At 41.8% G+C, this 26,905-nt stretch overlaps 2 protein-coding genes across 6 annotated transcripts in view; both read left to right on the top strand.

The window, feature by feature from the left end:
- The window catches only part of LOC135536275 (activating transcription factor 7-interacting protein 1-like), a 58,702-nt gene extending 57,635 nt beyond the window's left edge, over positions 1-1,067 (top strand). For all 5 annotated transcript variants that reach the window (XM_064962638.1, XM_064962664.1, XM_064962654.1 and 2 more), the window contains one exon: positions 39-1,067. In XM_064962638.1, coding sequence (XP_064818710.1) covers positions 39-521 — 483 coding nt within the window. In that variant the 3' untranslated portion in view covers positions 522-1,067. The remainder of the gene's footprint in view (positions 1-38) is intronic.
- Positions 1,068-8,242: 7,175 nt separating this feature from the next.
- The window catches only part of LOC135536315 (glutamate receptor ionotropic, NMDA 2B-like), a 138,290-nt gene continuing 119,627 nt past the window's right edge, over positions 8,243-26,905 (top strand). The window contains 2 exon segments of the mRNA XM_064962676.1: positions 8,243-8,388; positions 14,196-14,697. Of these exon segments, the coding sequence (XP_064818748.1) occupies positions 14,689-14,697 (9 nt within the window). The 5' untranslated portion in view covers positions 8,243-8,388; positions 14,196-14,688.

Below are 26,905 nucleotides of genomic sequence, written 5' to 3' on the forward strand. Positions count from 1 at the left end.
CCCTAATTAATTTCCATCTCCTCTCGTTTCCCTCCCAGGACTCCCCATCCAAAGCACGCATGGGAAACAATAGCACTCCAACCAAGCCCCCCCCTGTCACCCTGCCCCCGTTACCCTTGGCTCCCTTGCCTCCTGGCCGGCTACCCATGGAGGCCAACCAGACCACACCCCCACAGCAGCCCCAGCTGAAGTTGGCCAGGGTGCAAAACCAGAATGGCATCGTCCTGTCCTGGTGCGTGGCAGAGACTGACCTGACCTGTGCAGGGGTGGAAAGCTACCACCTGTACGCGTACCACCAGGACAACGCTGGGTCGGCCGGGAATGGCCCTGGAGCGGGGCAGCACTGGAAGAAGATTGGGGAGGTGAAGGCACTGCCACTGCCCATGGCCTGTACTCTCACCCAATTTGTCTCTGGATCTACGTATTACTTTGCTGTCCGGGCCCGGGATGTGTACGGGCGCTTCGGGACTTTCTGTGAGCCGCAGTGCACTGACGTCATCAGCGCGACGACTCCTAGCTGAGCCAACCAGGAATGGAAAAGGCATTTCATGTAACAGGAAGTTGATAGCATTCCACCTGCTTATTTTTTAAGGTAATCTGGAGGACCCTGACTGAGATTGCTTTAGTGTTAACACTTGTGAACGTACACAAACACACACTATGAGAAAACATCTAAATGTACACTGTTGGACTCCAGACTACTCTAATTGGAGAAAGGATATGGCAACGGTTATCGTTGTGCCTATCGTTGTATATTCTTTGTGAGTTAAGCTATTGTACATAAGTGAATTGTTCCCCATGGCAGGTCAGATATTTATATGTTGACTTCTGTTACCCTTGTCCAGATGTTTTTATTATAATTTTTTTTTTTTTTTTTTTTTGGCTTTCTAAAAAATAAGTGAAAGAAAATACATTTTAACGTTCACAGAAATTGCACAGGAATGCAAAATCGGTGTTAGAACTTAAATGATGTTAGAACGATGATAGTAATTTTGTATGTATTGTCTGGTAACCAGACTTAATAGGAATGACAAATTCAATAAAATGTTTTATTGGAAAGTTTACAAGTGTTGAGATTCATTTTGTTAGCCTGAGTTTACACAGCTGTCCCCATAGCCAATCTTGTTGTCTGTTTTACATGTGACCCATATCATATTTGCTCGTCCTCACTGATGTAGCCTCTGAAATAGCCCGCAGACTCAATGCTCATTTACTGCCACAGTTCCTTTACATTTTTGGGTGATTGTCTTGTCAGCATAGAAATTGTATATGAATTGAGAATCACATACGAATGTGGTAAGAATCTGAACAGATTCCATGTTTTTGCTGATGTTTACACAATCGGGAAAAGGTCAGATATGAATCGGATATGCCCATACATAAGAATTTGTTGTGCTGTGTAAACGAGGCAGATTTCATGCCTGTGTTTACACAGGCAGCCCAATTGTGTCAATTATTTGCAAAAAAGCTGATCTGGTCAAAAAAGCTGTTTTTTAAAACAACTATTAGTGGAAAAATATCAGAATTGTTCTGCCTGTGTAAACACAGCCATGGAATCTGATCTTTTGACTTCCAATTTATACCACCTCTATATGTGGATCTCAATCCTGATACAAACCATATCCTCCATATGCAACCTCTGTCTGGAGGCTCAGATTCTTTTGATCTGAAGTGTTATTTTTTTTGCACATGACCTGCCATTATCATGACAACCACCCCAAAAATGTAAAGGAACAGTGACAGGAAATGAGCATTGCATCTGTGTGCTATCCGGGATCCTTAAGAGGCTATATCAGTTTGAACGTGCAAATCGGATGTGGGTCACGTTAAACTGAGTAAACAAAAATAAAAACAATTGGATGTAGAAGGAAAGTCAGATTTGGGTTTTTAGAGTGGCTGTTAAAACACAGCCTTCGTGTCATAGCTTTATGTAGTGTACTGAAGTTGTCATTGATTGCTTTTATTACATACTGTTATGCAGTAAATTGATTCAGTATTAGTCAATGTTGCAAGGAATTACTTGCATTGCAGACCAATATTCATGTTTCTTTCTCTCCAGCCAACAATCTGACATTAGGCTCATCTTATGGCACCTGGAGGCACTTTTATAGAAGTTTCCTGTCAGCAGCTGAAGAGATCCGGAGGGTGGCAGCCATTCAGAAACGCACCAATAAAGCTGTCATCCAACACTGACACCAGCTTCCATGACCATCCCTCTCCTCACATGATCTACAAGAGTGGCACTTAAGGTATGAAAGGCTGACACTTGTGTGTTTCCCCCCTATTGTCCTGTATATGAACATGTGCTATGAATAAAGCACTGCACAACATGAGGATGTTCTATTCCAGAGGCATGATGAGATTCCACAGCTGGTGCTTTGGAGTGCTCAAAGAATTCTCAGACAAGCTGTGAAGTAGAGAGGTCAGGAATAAGGTGTTAATTAGGTTTTATATTTGTAAGCCTAGCTGTCTTTAGTAGGTATTTAACATAGAGATAGATAGAGGACTCATCTTTATATCTGTGCCATTATAGCATCTGTGACAGCATGGGCAGAGCCATTGAGGCTACAACCCATAGGAATCCCCACCCAGTTGACTACTTTGACTACTTTAAGAAGGTGGAATTCCTCAATGGCGGTGCCCATGCTAAAATGGCCTTTTGGCCACTAGAGACCTCTATCTTTCTCTATGGGCATTTACCCCCTTGTCACAGCTTTTATGTCTGGAGTCCAACCATAGGTTAGTTAGCCTACACAATCACAGTCCATAGCATATGACTAAGCTCAGCTGGGATAATATGGCAAATAAAGGTAACATAGGCTATATTTACACAGGAAGCCCAATTCTGATATTTTGCCCAATTACTGGCAAAATATGTGATCTGATTGGTCAAAAGACCAATTAGTGTCAAAAGATCAGAATTGGGCTGCCTGTGTAAAGGCAGCCATAGATGGAGATCCATCTTAAATTGGCAAGAGGAAAAATGTGTCAATTACAAAGGAAAATCTTGACCTACGTTTTGACTGAAATCTTCTCATCAACTTCTTCTAAGCTTAACTGTCAGAATTCCTGCCATGATGAGCCTACTAAGTCAAACAGCAAAAGCACAAAGCACTTTTAGATTGTTCCCACAGACGTTTCTGCTGCAAAATTGTGCTTGGGAGCTTACGGATGTTGTAGTAAATTGATTCAGAAAACCTATTTCCCTTCGTCAACATCTTCAGTAAATATAGCTAGGTAAGTTAGTATTTCCATGATACTGGTGAGTTTACCTCAAGTTTACTGCATGTGTAGAGCACACGTTTTCAGAAGTATTTAGTCTATTTCTCCTTTTGAACTTGCTAGCATATCTTCCATATTTCCAAAATATTTTTTATAATACAGTCCATGAGTACAGCAAAACATTAGCCTATTGTTGTTTTTACTTTGTGGTTTGACTTTTATTTCCAAGAGAGACAGTCCTCAAATGATGGTGAGTTCTCACCATTTAGGCCCATAGGCTACTTTGCCATGTCCACTTATCTCACTCCAGATCGTCAGTGTTGTTCATCAAATGTTTTATTTATTTATTGAAACAGAGGCGTCATGCCCATAGAGGGCACAGAGGCACGTGCCCCCTCAGATTTGTCCTGTTTTAAAACCTTTCAATAAAAACATTTATACAAATATGTTTTTGTTTATTTCGTTGTTGTTGTTTCTCTGTAATACTGCCAGCCACCGAGCAATTTTATGAAGATGGCTTTATCTAGCCCAGATAAGTCCAAAATCTCTCAATCTCTCAACCTCATAACCAGCTACCAAGAAGCCATTTCAGGCTATCAATCGAGTTAGAGTAACTAGCTTGTCTAACTATCTTAGCTGGCAAGCCTGCTGGCAAGTTTGGTGGACTTTAGAAAAGCAAGCAATTACTAAATGTACTGAATAAGACTCAATCTTTTATGCATATTTTATCAGAGATGCAGAAAAGCATATTTAGTTTCTTTAAAAAAAAATCACCACCAGTATGGAGGATACAGACAGCTCAGGAGTTATGCTTAGATATACAGAAAAATATACACTGCTCAAAAAAATAAAGGGAACACTTAAACAACACAATGTAACTCAATGTAACAAGTCAATAAACACTTCTGTGAAATCAAACTGTCCACTTAGGAAGCAACACCGATTGACAATAAATGTCACATGCTGTTGTACAAATGGAATAGACAACAGGTGGAAATTATAGGCAATTAGCAAGACACCCCCAATAAAGGAGTGGTTCTGCAGGTGGTAACCACAGACCTCTTCTCAGTTCCTATGCTTCCTGGCTGATGTTTTGGTCACTTTTGAATGCTGGCGGTGCTTTCACTCTAGTGGTAGCATGAGACGGAGTCTACAACCCACACAAGTGGCTCAGGTAGTGCAGCTCATCCAGGATGGCACATCAATGTTAGCTGTGGCAGAAAGGTTTGCTGTGTCTGTCAGCGTAGTGTCCAGAGCATGGAGGCGCTACCAGGAGACAGGCCAGTACATCAGGAGACGTGGAGGAGGCCGTAGGAAGGCAACAACCCAGCAGCAGGACCGCTACCTCCGCCTTTGTGCAAGGAGGAGCAGGAGGAGCACTGCCAGAGCCCTACCTCCAGCAGGCCACAAATGTGCATGTGTCTCCCATAAGAAACATACTCCATGAGGGTGGTATGAGGGCCCGACGTCCACAGGTGGGGGTTGTGCTTACAGCCCAACATCGTGCAGGACGTTTGGCATTTGCCAGAGAACACCAAGGTTGGCAAATTCGCCACTGGCGCCCTGTGCTCCTCACAGTTGAAAGCAGGTTCACACTGAGCACGTGACAGACGGACAGTCTGGAGACGCCGTGGTGAACGTTCTGCTGCCTGCAACATCCTCCAGCATGACCGGTTTGGTGATGGGTCAGTCATGGTGTGGGGTGGCATTTCTTTGGGGGGCCGCATAGCCCTCCATGTGCTTGCCAGAGGTAGCCTGACTGCCATTAGGTACCGAGATGAGATCCTCAGATCCCTTGTGAGACCATACGCTGGTGCAGTTGGCCCTGGGTTCCTCCTAATGCAAGACAATGCTAGAACTCATGTGGCTGGAGTGTGTCAGCAGTTCCTGCAAGAGGAAGGCATTGATGCTATGGACTGCCCCGCCCATTCCCCAGACCTGAATCCAATTGAGCACATCTGGGACATCATGTCTCGCTCCATCCACCAACGCCACGTTGCACCACAGACTGTCAAGGAGTTGGCGGATGCTTTAGTCCAGGTCTGGGAGGAGATCCCTCAGGAGACCATCCGCCACCCTACTCATCAGGCGTTGTAGGGTGGTCATACAGGCACGTGGAGGCCACACACACGACTGAGCCTCATTTTGACTTGTTTTAAGGACATTACATCAAAGTTGGATCAGCCTGTCGTGTGGTTTTCCACTTTAATTTTGAGTGTCACTCCAAATCCAGATAAATTTGATTTCCATTGAACATTTTTGTGTGACTTTGTTGTCAGCACATTCAACTATGTAAAAAAAAGTATTTAATAAGAATATTTCATTCATTCAGATCAAGGATGTGTTATTTTAGTGTTCCCTTTATTTTTTTGAGCAGTGTACATGTTTTTTTTTACATAGAATTAAGCGTAATGATTAGGGCTCTAGATTGCAGGAAAATGCTTTTTCAGGTGTGAGAAACAGCCTTCCTCACATACTTTGTGCCCACACAGATTTTTAGGGGTGCATGACGCTCCTGAACACGATGTTCGTTTAAAAAAAATGTCAGGTAGCATGTGTTCATTATTGACAATAGGGGGAGCCATTCTCCTTATTATATTAGATTTTCATAGACATTTGTTGCAAATGAGAACCTGCATCTCTTCAATTTAAAATCCTATAGAGGGACCCACCTCCACATATCTCTCTCTCTCTCTCTCTCTCTCTCTCTCTCTCTCTCTCTCTCTCTCTCTCTCTCTCTCTCCCTCTCCTCCTCTCTGGTAGAGGAGGGGGTGGACAGCGAGTCAGCGCACTTTGAGTTCTACATTCTAAGGCAGATGGAGGTGCCAGTTGTACGTTGTCTCTAGCTCTGGGTAGTACCTCAGCATGCCGCCTGTTTGAAACGTTTAACAGTTGTCCCGGAGAAGGCTTTACATCTTAAATAACCGGAAGGCTCCTGATTTTTGGCGGAAAAGGAAGAGATGAAGGAGATTTGTAACAGTTGGAGAATTTACTGATAACCCTCCTCTCAGCTCACACAAACCGCCAAAACGGAAGGCTTTGGAGTATTCAATTTTTTTTTCCGTTGTATGTTTTTTCTCTTCCTTATCGTGGTGCTGGGAGGTGCTTCATCTTTTCACATATTTGCTCTCTCCATCATTTGCCTCCTCATTTATTTCTCCATCTACCTGCTGTACAATTTCCTCTATTTATGAGTGAGAGGGAGAGGAGGGGGAGTTTTTATTTTCATTTTGAGACTTTTTTTCTTTCCCTTGTCTCTTTCCTCTCTCCCTCCTCACCATTCCATCCCATTCGATCCTTATTCCTTTCCTTCTCTCCTCTACCCTTTTCCACCAGTTCTCCAGAGCACATTCCTCTCCCTCTCTTTCTCTGTCTTTAAACTCAGATGTAAATGAACTTGGACTGAATTGTTTTTAAAGAAAGAGACAACTAAACAACAACTCTTCTTCAATGACTCCTTTTCCCCCATTTTCCTTCTCTTCCTCCTCTGGTCCTTCCTCACCCACATCCTATGCATCACAATTTTGCGGGGTTCTTAAATTGGTAACTCTAGGTAGGTTTACTATTGTTTAGTGTCTGTCTATCTGTCTGTCTGTGTGTGTATTTGTGTGTGCTTTACGTATACATAAAACACACATACACACACACACTCACACACTATAAACTATGGCGAAAAGGAGAGAGATTATATCTGGTACTCATAGTCAGTTGAGGTTGGTCTCACAATTCTCCCATGCCCATTCTTTCGCCGCGTCAGTTCAGTCAAACTTCATCCATTTTTAATTGTTGTCTTTGAGGAATACAGTTATCTATCATGGTGTTTTCTCTGTCTCTCCTTATACATTGCATTTCTCATATGTACCTGATGCAATTTTGAGTCTTAATTGGAACATTAGCACAAAATGATTACGTTTTGCCTGAAGTTTTGACTTGTGATTTAGCAAACTGTGTATTTGGACAGTAAATGTAAAACTGCCAGTGTTGGGTAAGGTATTATTGGACCCTATGATTATTTCTGGTTGTTTGACGGTTGATGCTTGATTTTCAATTTCTTTCATTCAGCTGGTCCATCACCTGTATTTAGCTTTCTTTCCCCCACCCACCCACCCACTTGCCCCCCCCCTCTCTCTCTCTCTATCTCCCTCTCTCTGTCTCTCTCTCTCTCCTTCTCTCTCCTTCTCTCTCTCTCTCCTCTCTCTCCTTCTCTCTCTCTCCCTCTCTCTCTCCTTCCCTCTCTCTTTTTCTCTCTCTCCTTCTCTCTCTCTCTCTTCTCTCTCTCTCTCTCTCTCTCTCTCTCTCTCTCTCTCTCTCTCTCTCTCTCTCTCTCTCTCTCTCTCTATGAATTATTGACACGCACACATTACCCAAAAGTAATAAACGTCCCATACCAATTTCAATTCCATTTGTTTCTGCATTTTTCATTTAGCGGCCCCGTAATTATTTTGGTTTGATTATTTTTTTAACTAGAATGGACAATTCTCCATTAATTTTCTCTGGAGCTGTTTCTTCCCCTTCCTTGTATTCCACCTCTCTTGTATCTTAAAAGGCACGTAAATCAGGAAAGACTTCCGGGCTTAGTTGTTGAAAAGTAGATTAAAAAGCTTGTAAAGCCTTGGATTGTGACACATCTGAAGAACACTGTTCACAGTGTGTGTGTAGGTTTGAAATAGTGACAGACTGATAGACAGATAAGAATAGAAATCAGTAGGAGAAGAATGTTGTTCATCTCTGCTCTCCATCTCTCTCTGTCAAATTCCCCTCTTTTTTTTATGATGGTTCTTCTCAGCATCTGAGTTGTATGGCTTATGGGAGATCAGTTCATCCAAAATAAGTTATTAATGTAGCCCTTGTGTGTCCATCAGAACACACACACACACACACACACACACACACACACACACACACACACACACAGTTTATGACAAACAATTTCAATCAATAGCATTTACATCTTCAACTTTTGTCTTTTTTCTTCTTGTGGATTGAAAAGGGGGTTCAATTCAAACAAACACCCCGTGTTTATTGCTTTGAGCGGGATTTCACCATGAAGGACTAAGGAACCCACACCACATTTTGTGTTTTCAAGTGGCAGCTCTGTCTTTACTGTTGTCTCACTCCTCTGATCACCACTAAATTAATAATGAGTTACAGACAAGAGTTAAATAGGTGAGTAGTGGCTTGAACTGTGTGTGTACGTGCCTCTGCTTGCATGTATAGTGTGTGTGCTTGCATGCATGTGAGAAATAGTATAAGTGTGTGTGCTTGCAGGCGTGTGTGTGTGTGTGTGTGTGTGTGTGTGTGTGTGTGTGTGTGTGTGTGTGTGTGTGTGTGTGTGTGTGTGTGTGTGTGTGTGTGTGTGTGTGTGTGTGTGCGCGCATGTGCGCACTAGCATGTGCGCACTAGCATGTAGGGTTGTCTGTGTGTGTATCCCGGATGAACTTTGATTAGTAGGTTGCGTTCTAACAGGGTGTACAGTAGCTAGATCTCTCTCTGTCCTTTTAGATCTATCCTCACCACACTGTCTTATCACAGCTTCTGATCTTAATAAGTGTTCTATACATTTACCCTCTACATGAACTGTACTGTATAGAACAGCTCATTGTGTCGTCCAGGGTTGCCCAACTGGTGGCCTGCAGGCCGAATTTGGCCTCCCAAGTTTGGCCTCCCAAGTGGTTTGATTTGAGCAAAAACACATAAAAGACTGTAAAAACAGTATTTTTGAATTTCCCACTCATAGAGAGACACGTGATCATATAAATGTAAGCAAGGTTTGAAAATAATATGTTTTAGTCAAATATTATATCTGTTTGAGCTTCTTGCGGTCAATTTGCTGTCTAGGAATGATTTGTAATTATGTTCCGTCCCCCGACCATCCGCTCAAGAATCGTCCCACGGCTGGATCTAGTTGATGATCACTGATGTGGTCTTTAGGCCTGCCCCTCCTCTCCTCTTCTCTCTCCATCTAAACACATTGTTTTTTGTCTTTATATAGCTCACTCAATTAGTACATCAAATCAAATGTTATTGGTCACATGCACAGTAGGCTACAATACAGAGTGATACTGTTCATGCATAGATGTAGGATCCTAATTTGATCACTTTTGTTGCTGAGAAGTATTGAGCTTTGTGATTTACATCAATTCACTGATAACCCACACTAACACAAAGTTATATACTTTTGCTATTGTACTTTTCATGTAGCCTGCTTTTGGCCAGTTTAATCGCATAACCACCGGTCAAGCAACATTATGGACTAAACGTTCAAATCCTGTTGCTGCAGGATTATTTTGCTGTGGCAATATAGGTCAAATTAAGATCCCTGGTCTAGTATGGCTGCATTGTCTTGCTGGTTTGATCTATTTATCTTCATCTTCACCAGAGTTAAGTGCGTGTAAATTAACGTAATTCCATTTTTATGTACCTTTCTCTCTATTAAGCATGAGAATAGTGTGCTGTTCACCTGCTGTTCCTTTTGGATGGAGATGGAAGGTGTCTACAGATACACCGTATTCTGCCCTTGATTTCATTCCCTAACAATTCCACCACCTTTACGCATAAGGAAACCATGAATAAGGTCTAGCGAACCTATCGGTTCCAAGTGGAAAAAGCATCTACTTCATTTTTCCCCCCGATAGAAATAACACCATTCTTCATGCACTGTAATTTACAATTTGATCAAATCTATTGATAAGAGCTATGTACAGTGCATTTGGGGGGCTCCCGAGTGGCGCAGAGGTCTAAGGCACTGCATCTCAGTGATAGAGGCGTCACTACAGACCCTGGTTGAATTCCAGTCTGTATCACAACCAGCCGTGATTGGGAGTCCCATAGTACTGCACACAATTGGCCCAGCATCGTCCGGGTCAGGGCGTGGTGCAGGCCTTCATTGTAAATAAGAATTTGTTCTTAACTGACTTGAATAGTTAAATAAAGGTAACAAACTAAAAAAGCAACTCGGACCCCTTGACTTTTTCCACATTTTGTTAAATTACAGCCTTATTCTAAAATGGATAGAGTTGTTTCCCCCCCTCATCAATCTACACACAATACCGCATAATGACATTGCAAAACTGTTTTTTAGAATAATAATAATAAAGAAAATAAGGTTGTAACGTAACTGTGCTGCTACAATGTTGTGCTGCTGCCATGTTGTGTTGCTACCATGTTGTTGTCATGTTGTGTTGCTGCCATGCTATGTTGTTGTCTTGGGTCTCTCTTTATGTAGTGTTGTGTTGTCTCTCTTGTCGTGATGTGTGTTTAAAAAAAAATGTTATCCCCGTCCCCGCTGGAGGCCTTTTGCCTTTTGGTAGGTTGTCATAGTAACTTACTTGCCGAGTTAAATATAGGTTCAATAAAATAAATAACTCATTGTGTAAAAAGTCAAGGAGTCTGACTGATACATTTTTAGGCCTATAATTAAGACAAAGTCTTAAATATATGCCCATATTTCTATAATGTAAAATATTAGCCACGATCATTATCAACTTTCAGTAAGCCGAATAACAACACATATTCAACTGCCAATTTACTGTTAGTTCCCTTCAGTTGGTATAGACTACATTGTCATTCCATTTAATTACAGTGTTTTGTTTACCTACATTTGAATCCTCTGTAAATGATGTCACAGCTTTTTGGTTGTTGCTGAGGGTCATTAGTAACAGTTAATATATATATATATATATATATATATATATATATATATATATATTAGTACCAGTCAAAAGTTTGGACACACCTACTCATTCAAGGGTTTTCCTTTATTTTTACCATTTTCTACATTGTAGAATAATAGTGAAGACATCAAAACTATGAAATAATACATATGGAATCATGTAGTAATTCAACAAAATTCAAACTTAAAGCCACGCCGTATTTAAAGGCTTAAGATAAAGGTACTGACAACCCTATTGAATAAAAACTATACAATAAACTCTGTTGGCCAGCAAGTGGGAGGGTTTTCAGCAGTTGAATAAAATGTATTGAGCGTGCGCAAGGGAACCACGCTTGCAAAGCCCGTTACGCACCTTCATAAGGTAAGTCTGAATACCAAGTGCATAGGAAAGGCGTTCTTAATGAATACGTCATTTCCTAAGTCGGAATCGGGCCCATAGAGCCTAGCCTATATCTGTTATGTACAATACAGAGTGTACAGGTCATTTGACTGTCCTTTTGCAATTTGGTCCGTTGTGGCTGCATTATGGCTTGTTTCGATTTGGTTTTAATTCAGTATCTCTATCTTATTATTCTATTTTCAGATACTTAGCTTTATTTTCTCCCATGCTTCCCCTTACATTCAACTGTCTGTGTGATGAATCTGTTTAAATGAGTGACACAGTGAATCGTACACCAGCCAGGGCGTGCTTGGTCCTCTTTGAGGCCCCCTAAACTGTTGATTTCAGGCTGCATCATAGGATTCCCGTGGTGGTTCACTGCAGACTTGAATGTCCTAATGCCGTTTGTTGTTTTTCTTTTCAATAGACCCCATATGCCTATTAGTCATTTCTGAGAAATTCACTTTAGCTTCTAATGGAGATGGGGTCTAAAATGGAGGTTGGTGCATGGTGAAAACTGTGCTGGTGAATGTAATTCATATTCCCCCAAAATGTGAAATTCTTGGCTTGATTTAGGTTATTTTGATATTAGAGGCATGCTCCTTCCTAGTCCTCCATCTCAATCATTAGAGCAAAAGTAGTCTCTCAAAGTTTCAGCGCGTTGATGTTAATTGAGTATAGTGTACTGTAGACCCAAGCAGTCTGAATGATTTAGGTAGGCTTTTAAACCAGCACAGTGAGGAGGGATGACACTACGCTTGGAGAGTGAGCTCTTATTACTATTTATAATACACAATGTTCCTCCCAGGTACATTTTTTGACAATGTCTCCGTCTCAAATGGCACCCTGTTCCCTATATAGTACACTACCTCTGACGAGGGCCCACAGGGGTTTGGCCGAAAGTAGTACACTGTATAGGTGATATGGTGCCATTCGGGACTCAGACAATGTCTTCCTGTCTCTAACTCACAAAGGGCATCCATCCACCCCTCCATCTCAGTTCTAAAGGATTAATGCTATATCAAAGCTGTGACGCATGGTGAGAGGTGAGATTATGTTGCTGCATTTGAGAGACATGGCTAGCCTAACCTATACGTTCAATTTGTGACATTTTTGGTCAATTCTGTAAAGACATGATACTGATTTGCATTTACTGTATGTAGGCTATAGACCTAGCACTTTTTATTGAGTGTCAAAGTGATTTACATTGTATGCCAGTAACTCACATATTTCCTTTATCATATGCTATGCGTTCCATTTTTGACGGGGGCAAAGGAAGTTATAATTATGTATTTAGCAAGGAGACTCCAATCTGCTGCCCTTTCCAGATAGATATTAATAATCAGTAGTTTTGTTTAATTTTATCACCACAATATATCATATTGTATATTTCTGAATAATTGTCTTTGAAAGTCGTTGTTTGATTGTAGTGAGGCTAGGGCTGGCCGGCTTACTTGAATGTGGTGCAGTATTTATAAGCCGAAGTGTGTGTATGTTTCCTTGAGCCCAATACATCATTTGCACTATTAATGTCATTTAAATACTACTGAAGGAGTTTGAGATAATTACAGTTAGAAAGGGTCAGAGCAAAAGATGGGTTTTGGAAATAAAATGTGTTGAATACATAATTTATCATTCTGCCAGACAGGATAAAAATTCCTTACACAGTGATATCCTTTGACATTTTTCCCAGGGCTAAAATGTGTGTACACACACACACACACATGCAGACACACACACTTCCTAGAGGGCAACATGGTAAAATTCAGTGGGGAAATGCAGGAAACAACCCATCTACAAAAGTGGGAAGGGATGAAGGCAGGAAGAGAACATGAGAGAATGATGCATATATTACACGGACAAGATCAGAGGCTAGTGGGTGTTAGGCCAAAGTTACTTCTTGAATACTTATCATCAAGCAAAGTGCTTCCTATTTGTTGAACCCATTTTATATGTCTGTTGTGTATGGAACTTTTTCCAGAAATCTAACGTTGAATGTACTGAATGTTAGGCTCAAGTTAAATCTACCCATTACAAACCTTGAATACTTAAAGGGCCAATGCAGCCGTTTGTTTTTCAATATTAAATCATTCATTGGTTGCAATCTAGTACCTTACTGTGATTGTTATTAATTAAAATAGCAAAAAACTAAACAAAAATAGCTTTTTAGCAAATATACATTTCTCAAGCAATAGTTTTGCTAGGACTGTTTGTTATTGGCAGAGAGGTTTGGAACTCTTTTTCTTATTTGTCTATTAACTAATTTACTGCCTGGTGATAGGCAGGCCAAAACTCCATCCCACCAAAACAGACGGCCTTTCAAAAAGCTCTTACACTTAAAGGGCATTATTGTAATTGTCACAATTTCTCAGTATTATTCCAACCTCATATTGTGGAAATATACATAAAACACAGGATAATCACGTTTTTGACTTCACTGGGCTTTTAATGTCAACATTGGCAAAGTGGTTACTCTATGTTTTACACATTTCGTATGTCTGTCAATGTAATATATGGGATATTTTCTGAAATTTGATTTTAAAAAGTGGTATTTAATGTTAGGCCAGAGTTGAATCCAACCACCAGACAAAATTAACTAAGTACCATTTTTCTTTTGCATACATTTTGTACTGTCTGTCAATGTATAATATGGAACTTTTATGATATGTGATAAGGAGATAAATCACACTGCATAATTGTGTGTTGGCCAAGAGCCAATCCATAAGTCAGAAAGGATTTGAATTCAGATTGTGAAGTGAAAGGTGAAAAGCTGTGTTAAAAGCCTTGAACCTCTGAAGCAATTGACTTGTGTATACAAACGACACAAAAGCATTCACCATTAAGCAGAGAAACATTCGCCCTAACAGATCATGTCTTGTTATTGACCATCTCTCTGTCTCCCTCCTCTCCTCTCTCCCCCAGTCTTGACAAAGACCCAACGTACACACCGATGATGGTGACTAAATAAACGAGGGGAGCGACAGAAGAAACAGAAGAAGGGAAGGAGGAAGACACGCTCTAATCTCCGCATTGCCACGGCAACCGTTGTTCACACACACAGAGTTGTCAGAGGAAACCTCGTCGCGCTGTATCATCCAGTGGAAGAAGATGGGAGGATGAGTCAGACGACAAGAGACGATTGAGAGAGCGCCTCGCCCCTCTCCATCTCTTTCTCCATTCGTCATTTCTCCATTTATTTTTTGAGTTCTCCTTACACACTCAAACTTAACACACGCACACTTGTTCAATCCCGGTGCTCATCCCTCACTCCATAAGCCCTCTTCACGTCTACTCCTCTCTGCACGGCTTCATCTGTTCATCCTTCCCTCCACCCGGTGCTATGAGAGGAGTAGTTGGGTCCCAGACCACACCACCATGCCAGTTCTGAAGAGTAGAGAGGAGATCTGGGCTGGCAATGTACAAGGTAGGACCCCCAAGGCCTTTTACACTTGACCTTTTCTCTCTGTTTCACAGATGCAGTCCATCAGTCTTAGGCCCGAAATTCCATCAAACCTGCAATGTTTATTACATTTACATTGTAGTCATTTGGCAGATGCTCTTATCCATTCATCTTATGCTAGCTAGGTGGGACAACCAGTACATTTCCGCCCTATAAAGTAGCTATCAGCAAAGTCAGAGATGGCAAGGGGGAGGAGAAAAAGCCAAGTGCGAGTGTTAGTTCACAAAAATGCATTTTAAAATATATAAAAACACATATGAAGTGTATTCGATGATTAACTATTATCCGTGAACGTACACACTTGTTATTGTGAAAACTGGACGCATCCACCCATGAGCGGAATGTACCTGGTAGTAGTGGTGGTCTTTAAAGAAAAAGAGCTACTGCCTAAATATCACAATGCAGGTTCGATTGAAAAGCCTTCCGTTTCTTTATGTGTGATACAATATCCATATGAGGCTGGATGTGTAACTGTCTGCCTTTGAAAGGGCTTATTTACATGTCTTTTGTGAACAGTAATGATCTAATATGACCAGTGAAACCAAAGTCCCCTCTTTAGGCCGTTAGTAACCAATGTTGTTCCTTTTTTGTACTCCATTTAGTACGTACAGATAGTCATTGCACATTTTCGGGTTTGTTATTTAAATCGAGAACCATTTTGTTTTCAGTACCAGCGAGATCGAGAGAAAAGCGTGAAATAGAGAATGAAACTAGAAACGGATAAAGGGTGAGAATGGAGGATGAAGGAAGAAAGAGTTAGGAAAGAGTAGAGGAAGAAAGGACTAATTGTCTTCCTCTCTCTCTCCCTGGGGTGGGCGTAGAGGGAACTAAAAGTGGATGGAAAACTGGAAGTGAAAGGGAGCTGGGGGTGGGGTGGGGGGGGGGGGGACACAGAGACAGGTTTATCTAATAGTGGATGTAGAGACTGGAAGGGAGACAGAGAGACAGGTTTATCTAATAGTGGATGTAGAGACTGGAAGTGAGACAGAGAGACAGGTTTATCTAATAGTGGATGTAGAGACTGGAAGTGAGACACAGAGACAGGTTTATCTAATAGTGGATGTAGAGACTGGAAGTGAGACAGAGAGACAGGTTTATCTAATAGTGGATGTAGAGACTGGAAGTGAGACACAGAGACAGGTTTATCTAATAGTGGATGTAGAGACTGGAAGGGAGACAGAGACAGGTTTATCTAATAGTGGATGTAGAGACTGGAAGGGAGACACAGAGACAGGTTTATCTAATAGTGGATGTAGAGACTGGAAGGGAGACACAGAGACAGGTTTATCTAATAGTGGATGTAGAGACTGGAAGGGAGACAGAGAGACAGGTTTATCTAATAGTGGATGTAGAGACTGGAAGGGAGACACAGAGACAGGTTTATCTAATAGTGGATGTAGAGACTGGAAGTGAGACACAGAGACAGGTTTATCTAATAGTGGATGTAGAGACTGGAAGGGAGACACAGAGATAGGTTTATCTAATAGTGGATGTAGAGACTGGAAGTGAGACAGAGAGACAGGTTTATCTAATAGTGGATGTAGAGACTGGAAGGGAGACACAGAGACAGGTTTATCTAATAGTGGATGTAGAGACTGGAAGTGAGACAGAGACAGGTTTATCTAATAGTGGATGTAGAGACTGGAAGGGAGACACAGAGACAGGTTTATCTAATAGTGGATGTAGAGACTGGAAGTGAGACAGAGAGACAGGTTTATCTAATAGTGGATGTAGAGACTGGAAGGGAGACAGAGAGACAGGTTTATCTAATAGTGGATGTAGAGACTGGAAGGGAGACACAGAGACAGGTTTATCTAATAGTGGATGTAGAGACTGGAAGTGAGACAGAGAGACAGGTTTATCTAATAGTGGATGTAGAGACTGGAAGTGAGACAGAGAGACAGGTTTATCTAATAGTGGATGTAGAGACTGGAAGTGAGACAGAGAGACAGGTTTATTTAATAGTCGATGTAGAGACTGGAAGTGAGACAGAGCGCAGGAGAGAGATGGACAGGGAAGCAGAAAGGTAATCAGACAGACAGACAGACAGACAGACAGACAGACAGACAGACAGAGAGAGACAGAGAGAGAGAGAGAAAGAGAGAGAGAGGCCCAATTTTGATCAACTCTGATATCTACTGGGTGAAATTCCACAGTGTGCCATCACAGCAGCAAGATTTGTGACCTGTTGCCACAAGAAAAGGGCAACCAGTGAAGAGCCAACACCATTGTAAATACAACCCATATTTATGTTTATTTAATTCCCCATTTGTACTTTAACCATTTGCACATCGTTACAACACTATATATAGACATAATATGACATTTGAAATGTCTTTTGGAACTTTTGGAACTGTTTACTGTTAATGTTTGTTGTTGATTTCACTTTTGTTTATTATCTAGTTCACATGCTTTGGCAATGTTAACATACAATATGTTTCCCATGCCAATGAAGCCCTTGACTTGAGAGGGGCAGGGAGCGACAGACAGACCGAATGAACCCCAGAGCGAGTGAAAGGGTCATTTATCTGACTGAGGATGGAGATCTCAGACAGAGGTTACGTCTCAAATGACATCCTATTCCTTATAATGGGCACCTCTTTTGACCAGAGCCCTATGGGGAAAAAATATTGCACTAAATAGGGAATAGGGTGCCATTTGGGACACAATCAGATAGATTGGGAACGGGAGCGTGCGGCCCAGAAGGAGCTTGTTTGTGGAGCTGGTTTGGTTTGTGGTGGATTACGTGTTCTCTTGTTCTCTTGCCGGGCTTAGTGGTGTGGCAGCCCCCTTCTGTGATCAGTAGATTGTGACCAGAGTGTGTGTGTGTGTGTGTGTGTGTGTGTGTGTGTGTGTGTGTGTGTGTGTGTGTGTGTGTGTGTGTGTGTGTGTGTGTGTGTGTGTGTGTGTGTGTGTGTGTGTGTGTGTGTGTGTGTGTGTGTCTGTGTGTGTGTGTGTGTGTGTGTGTGTGTGCGAGTGCGTGTGTGTTGAGAGAGTGGCAGCAGTGCATCATGGCCACAGACTGATGACCTGGCAGGCAACTCTATTGGCTTCTGGCTTCATTTGACTGGCTTTACAAATATTGATGGAGTCATTAAAGGATTAAGGGGACTCGAAGTGCAGGCTGACAGGTTTTTGTGTGTACTGAATGTATCGGACAGTGTGTGTGTGCGTGTCGGTTTGTTTGTGTGAGAGAGAGAGAGATGTACAAGTATTCCTTGTGGTCAAAGTTAAAGACATTTAAATAGTTAATTTCTTACTCTAGACTTTTTCTGGTCCTCTTCTCATTCCTCGTTGAACCTGTAATGCGTCACCATCTCCCAAGTATAGACTTTTCCCAAACGACCATCGGTGTATTGACCGATCGTCGATGACGAAAATGTATGCCCTCACTAACTGTCGCTCTAATAAGTGACGATCATCTGACTCCCACCCACTCACCGTTTGCTTCTCTGTGATGAAAATAAGCATTCCAAATGTCTCTCTTTTTTCTACCTCGCTCTCTTTTTTCCCCCACCACCACTGCCAGTCATGTGTGACTGTCTTTGAAGGTAGGATGGAAGGTCTAAGAATAGCATAGATGGGCCCCATCGCTGTGATACTGCTGCAGCCCACATACCGTAGCTTCTTAGAGGGCCATTCTTTCTCACGCTCTCACTCATATCAGCATTCCTTCAACACGTATCCCTTTTAACAGGCAACCGAATATACTTCTAGTGTAGGTGTTTTGATACAATTTATAGGATAGGGACTTTGAATAGAAAAAAATGCATCTTCACTGAAATATCTTGGCTTCTTAATATAATAATATAAGCCGTTTAGCAGACACATTTATCCACAGCGACTTAGTCATGCTTTCATACATTTTACGTACAGGTGGCCCTGGGAATCGAACCCACTGTCCATGCTCTACCAATTGAGCCACAGAGGACCACTTCTTTTGACTTGAGTCAATGCAGCACAGTGCGAGTCTAATCGGTTGGTTACTGATCCCCTCTCTTTGGCGGTTTGTTCTGTAAATGACATAATCGGAATGTCTTGGTCGTCGTAGATTCTTAGAGTGCCATATCAGCTCAACTCATTAGGTTGCCTTGAATTGCCCCTTCGATACCTATTCCCCTTAATAGGCTACCTGATATCCTCATCCTCCTCCGTGTCCCAAATGGCATTCTATTCCCTATGTAATGCACTACTTTTGACCAAAAGCTAGTGCACTAAACAGGGAATATGGTGTCATTTGAAACACAACCCTAGTCTAGGTGCTTGGATAAAATTGATAGGCTAGGGTGTATACTGCTTTTGAATAGAGAAATGTCTCTATTGAAATATCTTGGCTTCTCTTGACTTGAGTCAATGCAGCACACTGAGAGTCTCGTTGGTTATATGATCAGAATGTGTAGATGCTGTGCGAACATTTTTTGTTGTTGAAGTTGTCACTGTTCCCTGTCACGCCGACGGAACCTCTTTTGAAGACGCTTTTTGACAGGCAGGCAGAGTTACAGCGAGAAGGGAGAGAGAGAGAGAGGTGAAGAGGGAGAGAAAGAGAAATGGAGAAGGGGTAGAGAGAGTCAGGTTTTTCAGAGACAGGGAGGCAGAACACAAGGGGAGTGTGGCTCTTCGAGAGAGGGGTGGCGGTATAGAGATGAGAGAGAAAGAGTGACGGAGGGAGGTTATGATACCAGAACAGGTTGAAGGAATAAGGGAAGTAACATTTGATGAATTACAAATGAGAGAGAGAGAAAAGAGAAGAATTGGGATCATCATGTGTTGTGCAGGTGACTCTACAGAGAAGGAAGGATAGTGAGAGGATAATGATACATTTAACGGAGGAGATGAAGAGGGTGAAAGAGATTCGTAGATGGAGTGTGATCTCACCAGGCTACAGTAGAGTACATGCCATGAAGATAAAGCATGATACTCCTTTGTAGTTTCAAACCTCCTTGACAAACTCTTTCCCCAAGGAATCTATCCAGAAAAGAACACAAAGAACCAATGTGACCGTTGGAATCACCCACAGCATACTATTGTATTCAAGTTACCAATGTGCAATGGTCACTATATACAAGAGGTTTACTAACCAAACCAGGAGTATAGGTAATTTATAAAACACTTGAAATCAGGGGTTGGAACCAAAGTTATTTTCCAATTGTTTTGTTGTGAACAGAACCATTATTTTTTCATTCTGTTCCACTGTTCCCACTAACAAAATAAAGTTCTGAATCAGTTTGAACCCCCTAAAAGTAACGGTTTATATCGTTCCTTTCTGTTCCTTTTTAAACCTCTGAAACATCCATTTTATTTTACATTTAGCTCGACATTATATTACTTCACTAATCAGTGCATATAGAACAGCTTGCTGTGGAGCGGGTAAGCAATTTAATCTGTATAGGAAAGTCGTCAATAACAAATTGTATTTTGCCGTAACAGCATGGTTTAATCATAATGAAAGACGAACACACATACTGTGCTGCCAGTCACTTTGTAGGGCGGGAGATGCAACTGAAGTTTTCAGGGTGAGGAAGGAGGATGTAGGAAGCTTGCCTTGAAGCTCTGAGCATCTTGTTATGACATGCATTATCTGAATTAGGCCCACAGAATTATACCTACGGTGGAGTGGCTTCTATGGAGGAATAGACTACAGTAACCTATGTAATGTTGTCACTAGACTACAGTAACCTATGTAACATCGTCAGTAGGCTACAGTAACCTATGTAATGTTGTCAGTAGACTACAGTAACCTATGTAATGTTGTCAGTAGACTACAGTAACCTATGTAATGTTGTCAGTAGACTACAGTAACCTATGTAACGTCGTCAGAAGGCTACAGTAACCTATGTAATGTTGTCACTAGACTACAGTAACCTATGTAATGTTGTCAGTAGACTACAGGAACCTATGTAATGTTGTCAGTAGACTACAGTAACCTATGTAATGTTGTCAGTAGACTACAGTAACCTATGTAATGTTGTCAGTAGACTACAGTAACCTATGTAATGTTGTCAGTAGACTACAGTAACCTATGTAATGTTGTCAGTAGGCTACAGTAACCTATGTAATGTTGTCACTAGACTACAGTAACCTATGTAACATCGTCAGTAGGCTACAGTAACCTATGTAATGTTGTCAGTAGACTACAGTAACCTATGTAATGTTGTCACTAGACTACAGTAACCTATGTAACGTCGTCAGTAGGGTACAGTAATGTTGTCAGTAGGCTACAGTAACCTATGTAATGTTGTCAGTAGACTACAGTAACCTATTTAATGTTGTCATTAGACTACAGTAACCTATGTAATGTTGTCAGTAGGCTACAGTAACCTATGTAATGTTGTCAGTAGGCTACAGTAACCTATGTAATGTTGTCACTAGACTACAGTAACCTATGTAACATCGTCAGTAGGCTACAGTAACCTATGTAATGTTGTCAGTAGACTACAGTAACCTATGTAATGTTGTCACTAGACTACAGTAACCTATTTAATGTTGTCACTAGACTACAGTAACCTATGTAACGTCGTCAGTAGGGTACAGTAATGTTGTCAGTAGGCTACAGTAACCTATGTAATGTTGTCAGTAGGCTACAGTAACCTATGTAATGTTGTCAGTAGACTACAGTAACCTATTTAATGTTGTCACTAGACTACAGTAACCTATGTAACGTCGTCAGAAGGCTACAGTAACATATGTAATGTTGTCAGTAGACTACAGTAACCTATGTAATGTTGTCAGTAGACTACAGTAACCTATGTAATGTTGTCAGTAGACTACAGTAACCTATGTAACGTCGTCAGTAGGGTACAGTAACCTATGTAATGTTGTCAGTAGACTACAATAACTTATGTAATGTTGTCACTAGACTACAGTAATGTTTTCAGTAGGCTACAGTAATGTTGTCAGAAGGCTACAGTAACCTATGTAATGTTGTCAGAAGGCTACAGTAACCTATGTAATGTTGTCTGAAGGCTACAGTAACCTATGTAATGTTGTCAGAAGGCTACAGTAACCTATGTAATGTTGTCACTAGACTACAGTAAGCTATGTAACATCGTCAGAAGGCTACAGTAACCTATGTAATGTTGTCAGTAGACTGCAGTAACCTATGTAATGTTGTCACTAGACTACAGTAAGCTATGTAACGTCGTCACTAGACTACAGTAACCTACGTAACGTCGTCAGAAGGCTACAGTAACCTATGTAATGTTGTCAGTAGACTGCAGTAACCTATGTAATGTTGTCACTAGACTACAGTAAGCTATGTAACGTCGTCGCTAGACTACAGTAACCTATGTAACATTGTCAGAAGGATACGGTAACCTATGTAATGTTGTCAGTAGGCTACAGTAACCTATGTAACGTTGTCAGTAGACTACAGTAACTTATGTAATGTTGTCAGTAGGCTACAGTAATGTTGTCAGTAGGCTACAGTAACCTATGTAACGTTGTCAGTAGACTACAGTAACTTATGTAATGTTGTCAGTAGGCTACAGTAACCTATGTAACATTTACATTACATTTACATTTAAGTCATTTAGCAGACGCTCTTATCCAGAGCGACTACAGTAACCTATGTAATGTTGTCAGTAGGCTACAGTAACCTATGTAATGTTGTCAGTAGACTACAGTAACCTATGTAACGTCGTCAGAAGGCTACAGTAACCTATGCTTCAGAAGGGAGGGGCAGGTAGCCTACATACACACCCACTGTAAAAAAAATCAGCTGGCAGGCAGACGCTGGAATAGGTTTCTGAGTGAGAGTGAGGGCTTTGCATAGGCACTTTGTTGTGATTTTTGGGGGACGGGTAAAAAATACCTGGAACATGAAAGAATGTTATTAACCGGTCCCCAAAACTATAGATCAATTTCTTTTTCGGTATGGGGTTCTGCTCTTCAAATGATTTTGTTATTTTACGGTTTTCGGTTCTGTTCCCTGAACCAGTTCTAACCCTCGTTTTTTAAATACATTTCTGGTCTTCATGGATAAAAAAAGACATTTGTCTCCAGAAAGATAATATTGTAATTAGTGTATCAGAACTGGCTTCTGTGATAAGTCCCTTTGGTTGAAACCTGAACATTTGGATCGATTCCCCATGCTAATGCAAATGATTTAGCTCAGTGGGCTAAAATACTATTGCAGCTCACAGTGCAGGAGACTCCTGAGTCTGAGTGTCCCTAACTACTGTGTGAAGTGAACCTGCCTCCTGAGTCTGGGTGCCCCCCCCCCCCTGACTGTATCACTGAGCTTGCTTTCATTTGGCCCTCTGCTGGGAACAGCTTGCTAATTAATTACCCATGACCACTGAGGCAGGGAGGGGTTGGGTGGGGTTGGAGGGTAACGAGACTGGGAGGGTGGTGGTGAGGGGGAAGCAGGTCATAACTAGTGTCCTCAGGGGGTAGGCTAAAATTAATCACCCCCACCCCCCCGCCTTGCCAGAAAGACATCTTGCCAGACAAAAGTAGTACAGTCTGTCTCTGGGTTTGAATGAGGAAAAGTTATCTGTATCAAGTGTTGTTTTTTGCATGGCTGTTAACATCTGTCAAACAGAGAATACATAGACAGAGGTATATAGGTGCAGTATAGAAATGAGTGATGACACAGAGGTGCCAGACTGTATAGAACATATAACCACATGGCTATTCAGTGGTGGTCCAGTCATAGAGGCTTTATAGTTCTAATCCAGTGGAGGTCCAGTCATAGAGGCTTTATAGTTCTAATCCAGTGGTGGTCCAGTCATAGAGGCTTTATAGTTCTAATCCAGTGGAGGTCCAGTCATAGAGGCTTTATAGTTCTAATCCAGTGGTGGTCCAGTCATAGAGGCTTTATAGTTCTAATCCAGTGGTGGTCCAGTCATAGAGGTTTATAGTTGTAATCCAGTGGTGGTCCAGTCATAGAGGCTTTATTGTTCTAATCCAGTGGTGGTCCAGTCATAGAGGCTTTATAGTTCTAATCCAGTGGTGGTCCAGTCATAGAGGCTTTATAGTTCTAATCCAGTGGTGGTCCAGTCATAGAGGCTTTATAGTTCTAATCCAGTGGTGGTCCAGTCATAGAGGCTTTATAGTTCTAATCCAGTGGTGGTCCAGTCATAGAGGCTTTATAGTTCTAATCCAGTGGTGGTCCAGTCATAGAGGCTTTATAGTTCTAATCCAGTGGAGGTCCAGTCATAGAGGCTTTATAGTTCTAATCCAGTGGTGGTCCAGTCATAGAGGCTTTATAGTTCTAATCCAGTGGTGGTCCAGTCATAGAGGCTTTATAGTTCTAATCCAGTGGTGGTCCAGTCATAGAGGCTTTATAGTTCTAATCCAGTGGTGCTCCAGTCATAGAGGCTTTATAGTTCTAATCCAGTGGTGGTCCAGTCATAGAGGCTTTATGGTTCTAATCCAGTGGTGGTCCAGTCATAGAGGCTTTATAGTTCTAATCCAGTGGAGGTTCAGTCATAGAGGCTTTATAGTTCTAATCCAGTGGAGGTTCAGTCATAGAGGATTTATAGTTCTAATCCAGTGGAGGTTCAGTCATAGAGGCTTTATAGTTCTAATCCAGTGGAGGTTCAGTCATAGAGGCTTTATAGTTCTAATCCAGTGGTGGTCCAGTCGTAGAGGCTTTATAGTTCTAATCCAGTGGTGGTCCAGTCATAGAGGCGGCAGTGTAGCCTAGTGGTTAGAGCGTTGGACTAGTAACCGAAAGGTTGCAAGTACAAATCCCCGAGCTGACAAGGTACAAATCTGTCGTTCTGCCCCTGAACAGGCAGTTAACCCACTGTTCCCAGGCCGTCATTGAAAATAAGAATTTGTTCGTAACTGACTTGCCTGGTTAAATAAAGGTAAAAGAAAAAAAAAAAAAAAAGAGGCTTTATAGTTCTAATCCAGTGGAGGTCCAGTCATAGAGGCTTTATAGTTCTAATCCAGTGGTGTTCCAGTCATAGAGGCTTTATAGTTCTAATCCAGTGGTGGTCCAGTCATAGAGGCTTTATAGTTCTAATCCAGTGGTGGTCCAGTCATAGAGGCTTTATAGTTCTAATCCAGTGGTGTCCAGTCATAGAGGCTTTATAGTTCTAATCCAGTGGTGGTCCAGTCATAGAGGCTTTATAGTTCTAATCCAGTGGTGGTCCAGTCATAGAGGCTTTATAGTTCTAATCCAGTGGTGGTCCAGTCATAGAGGCTTTATAGTTCTAATCCAGTGGAGGTCCAGTCATAGAGGCTTTATAGTTCTAATCCAGTGGTGGTCCAGTCATAGAGGCTTTATAGTTCTAATCCAGTGGTGGTCCAGTCATAGAGGCTTTATAGTTCTAATCCAGTGGTGTCCAGTCATAGAGGCTTTATAGTTCTAATCCAGTGGTGGTCCAGTCATAGAGGCCATCTATCTCTAATCCAGTGGTGGTCCAGTCATAGAGGCTTTATAGTTCTAATCCAGTGGTGTCCAGTCATAGAGGCTTTATAGTTCTAATCCAGTGGTGGTCCAGTCATAGAGGCTTCATAGTTCTAATCCAGTGGTGTCCAGTCATAGAGGCTTTATAGTTCTAATCCAGTGGTGGTCCAGTCATAGAGGCTTTATAGTTCTAATCCAGTGGTGGTCCAGTCATAGAGGCTTTATAGTTCTAATCCAGTGGAGGTCCAGTCATAGAGGCCATCTATCTCTAATCCAGTGGATGTTCAGTCACTGTGAAGCGGGCCACAGACTCCAGCCCACATAGAGACCCCTCTACTCTGCTGTGTACTGCTGCCGTAAGGAGCAGCCAGAGGAAAGTGGTCAATCAAATCCTGGAGATATGGAAGAAATGGCTTCAATGAGCTAATGCAGACCCCAGGGGATAAAGGAACCCTCCTACTATCAGTAGGTTTTTTAGGTCTGGTGTGTGTGTGTTTCAGGCTGGGAATGTGTGTGTGTGTATGCAGGCATGCATGTCTGTGGCACTTAAGCACAATTAACATTGAAAAGCCTCTCGACCGAGCTCAAGCACACTTATTCAAACACCTAAGACCCTCTTCTGTAAAATAGTGACTTTCCTTCCCTTTTTATGCCATAGAGAAGCAACAGATTGATGACTACTACTCACCACTGATAGCTCAAGTGCCTCATACTGATGATTACATCATCTTGGCCCCACTTCTGGGGATGAATAGGGTGATGAGACTTTCTCCTCCAGACATGGCCACTTCCTCTACCCCTTTATCTCCTCTCTTCTCTCTTATTCCCACTGTTCATGTTCTGCTTCTCTGTATCTGCCTCCCTATTTCAACCAACTGTCTCCCTTCTTCACTGCCTCATGCCCAGATGCTCCCAACGCTCTTTCCATCTCTATCTCTCTCGCTCTCTCTCTCGTTCCCTTTCTCTCTCTCTCCGCCTCTCTCTCTCCGCCACTCTCTCTCTCTCTCTCTTTCACTCTATTTCTCTCTCTCTTTCTTTCTCACTCTCCTTTTCTCTCTTTCTCTCTCTCTTTTTCTCTCTTTCTCTCTCTCTTTTGCTTTCTCTCTCTCTCTGCCTCTGCTTTCACTCACTCACTATCTCTCTCCCACTTTTGCTATTTTTTTTCTCTCTATCTCTCTCTCTCTCTCTCTCTACCTCTCCTTCCCTCCATCTCTCCTTCCCTCCATCTCTCTCTCTCTCTCTCTCTCTCTCTCTCTCTCTCTCTACCTCTCCCTCCCTCCCTCCCTCCATCTCTCTCTCTTTCCATTTCTCAATGTTAATTAAAATCATAGAGTATCCAGAGGATTCGGCTGCATGGCTGTGATTTAAATAGGGACATCACCATCTACTCAACATTACTGTCAGGCTAAAGCAAATTCCATTTATTCTCCTAATGTGTGTGCTGCTCCTTCTCAAAGGACATGAATTACTACCATTTGCAGTCGTAAATTGTAGACATATGGATAAGAAGGCGCTCGCTATCCAATCCTTGACTGTCCAACGATATGGAAATCCAATCCGAATCAGCATGCAATACAATACATTGGAAGACATCAGTGACATCAGTGAATTAACTGACATTTCCCCTGGAGGGATAGAATTAATGAATTACTGGATAATACTGAAAAGAATAACAACCTATGTCATGACGCTCCTGCATGAGGCTAATTAAAACAGCTTGAAGTCTGATTATCTGATGACAACAGCACAATAGCGACATGCAGAGATAAAGAGATGCATCTCTGAACCCAGAGATCAAGATGCCACTGAGAA

This window comes from Oncorhynchus masou, chromosome 5 (genome assembly GCF_036934945.1).
Source record: "Oncorhynchus masou masou isolate Uvic2021 chromosome 5, UVic_Omas_1.1, whole genome shotgun sequence".
Classification (NCBI taxonomy): domain Eukaryota; kingdom Metazoa; phylum Chordata; class Actinopteri; order Salmoniformes; family Salmonidae; genus Oncorhynchus; species Oncorhynchus masou.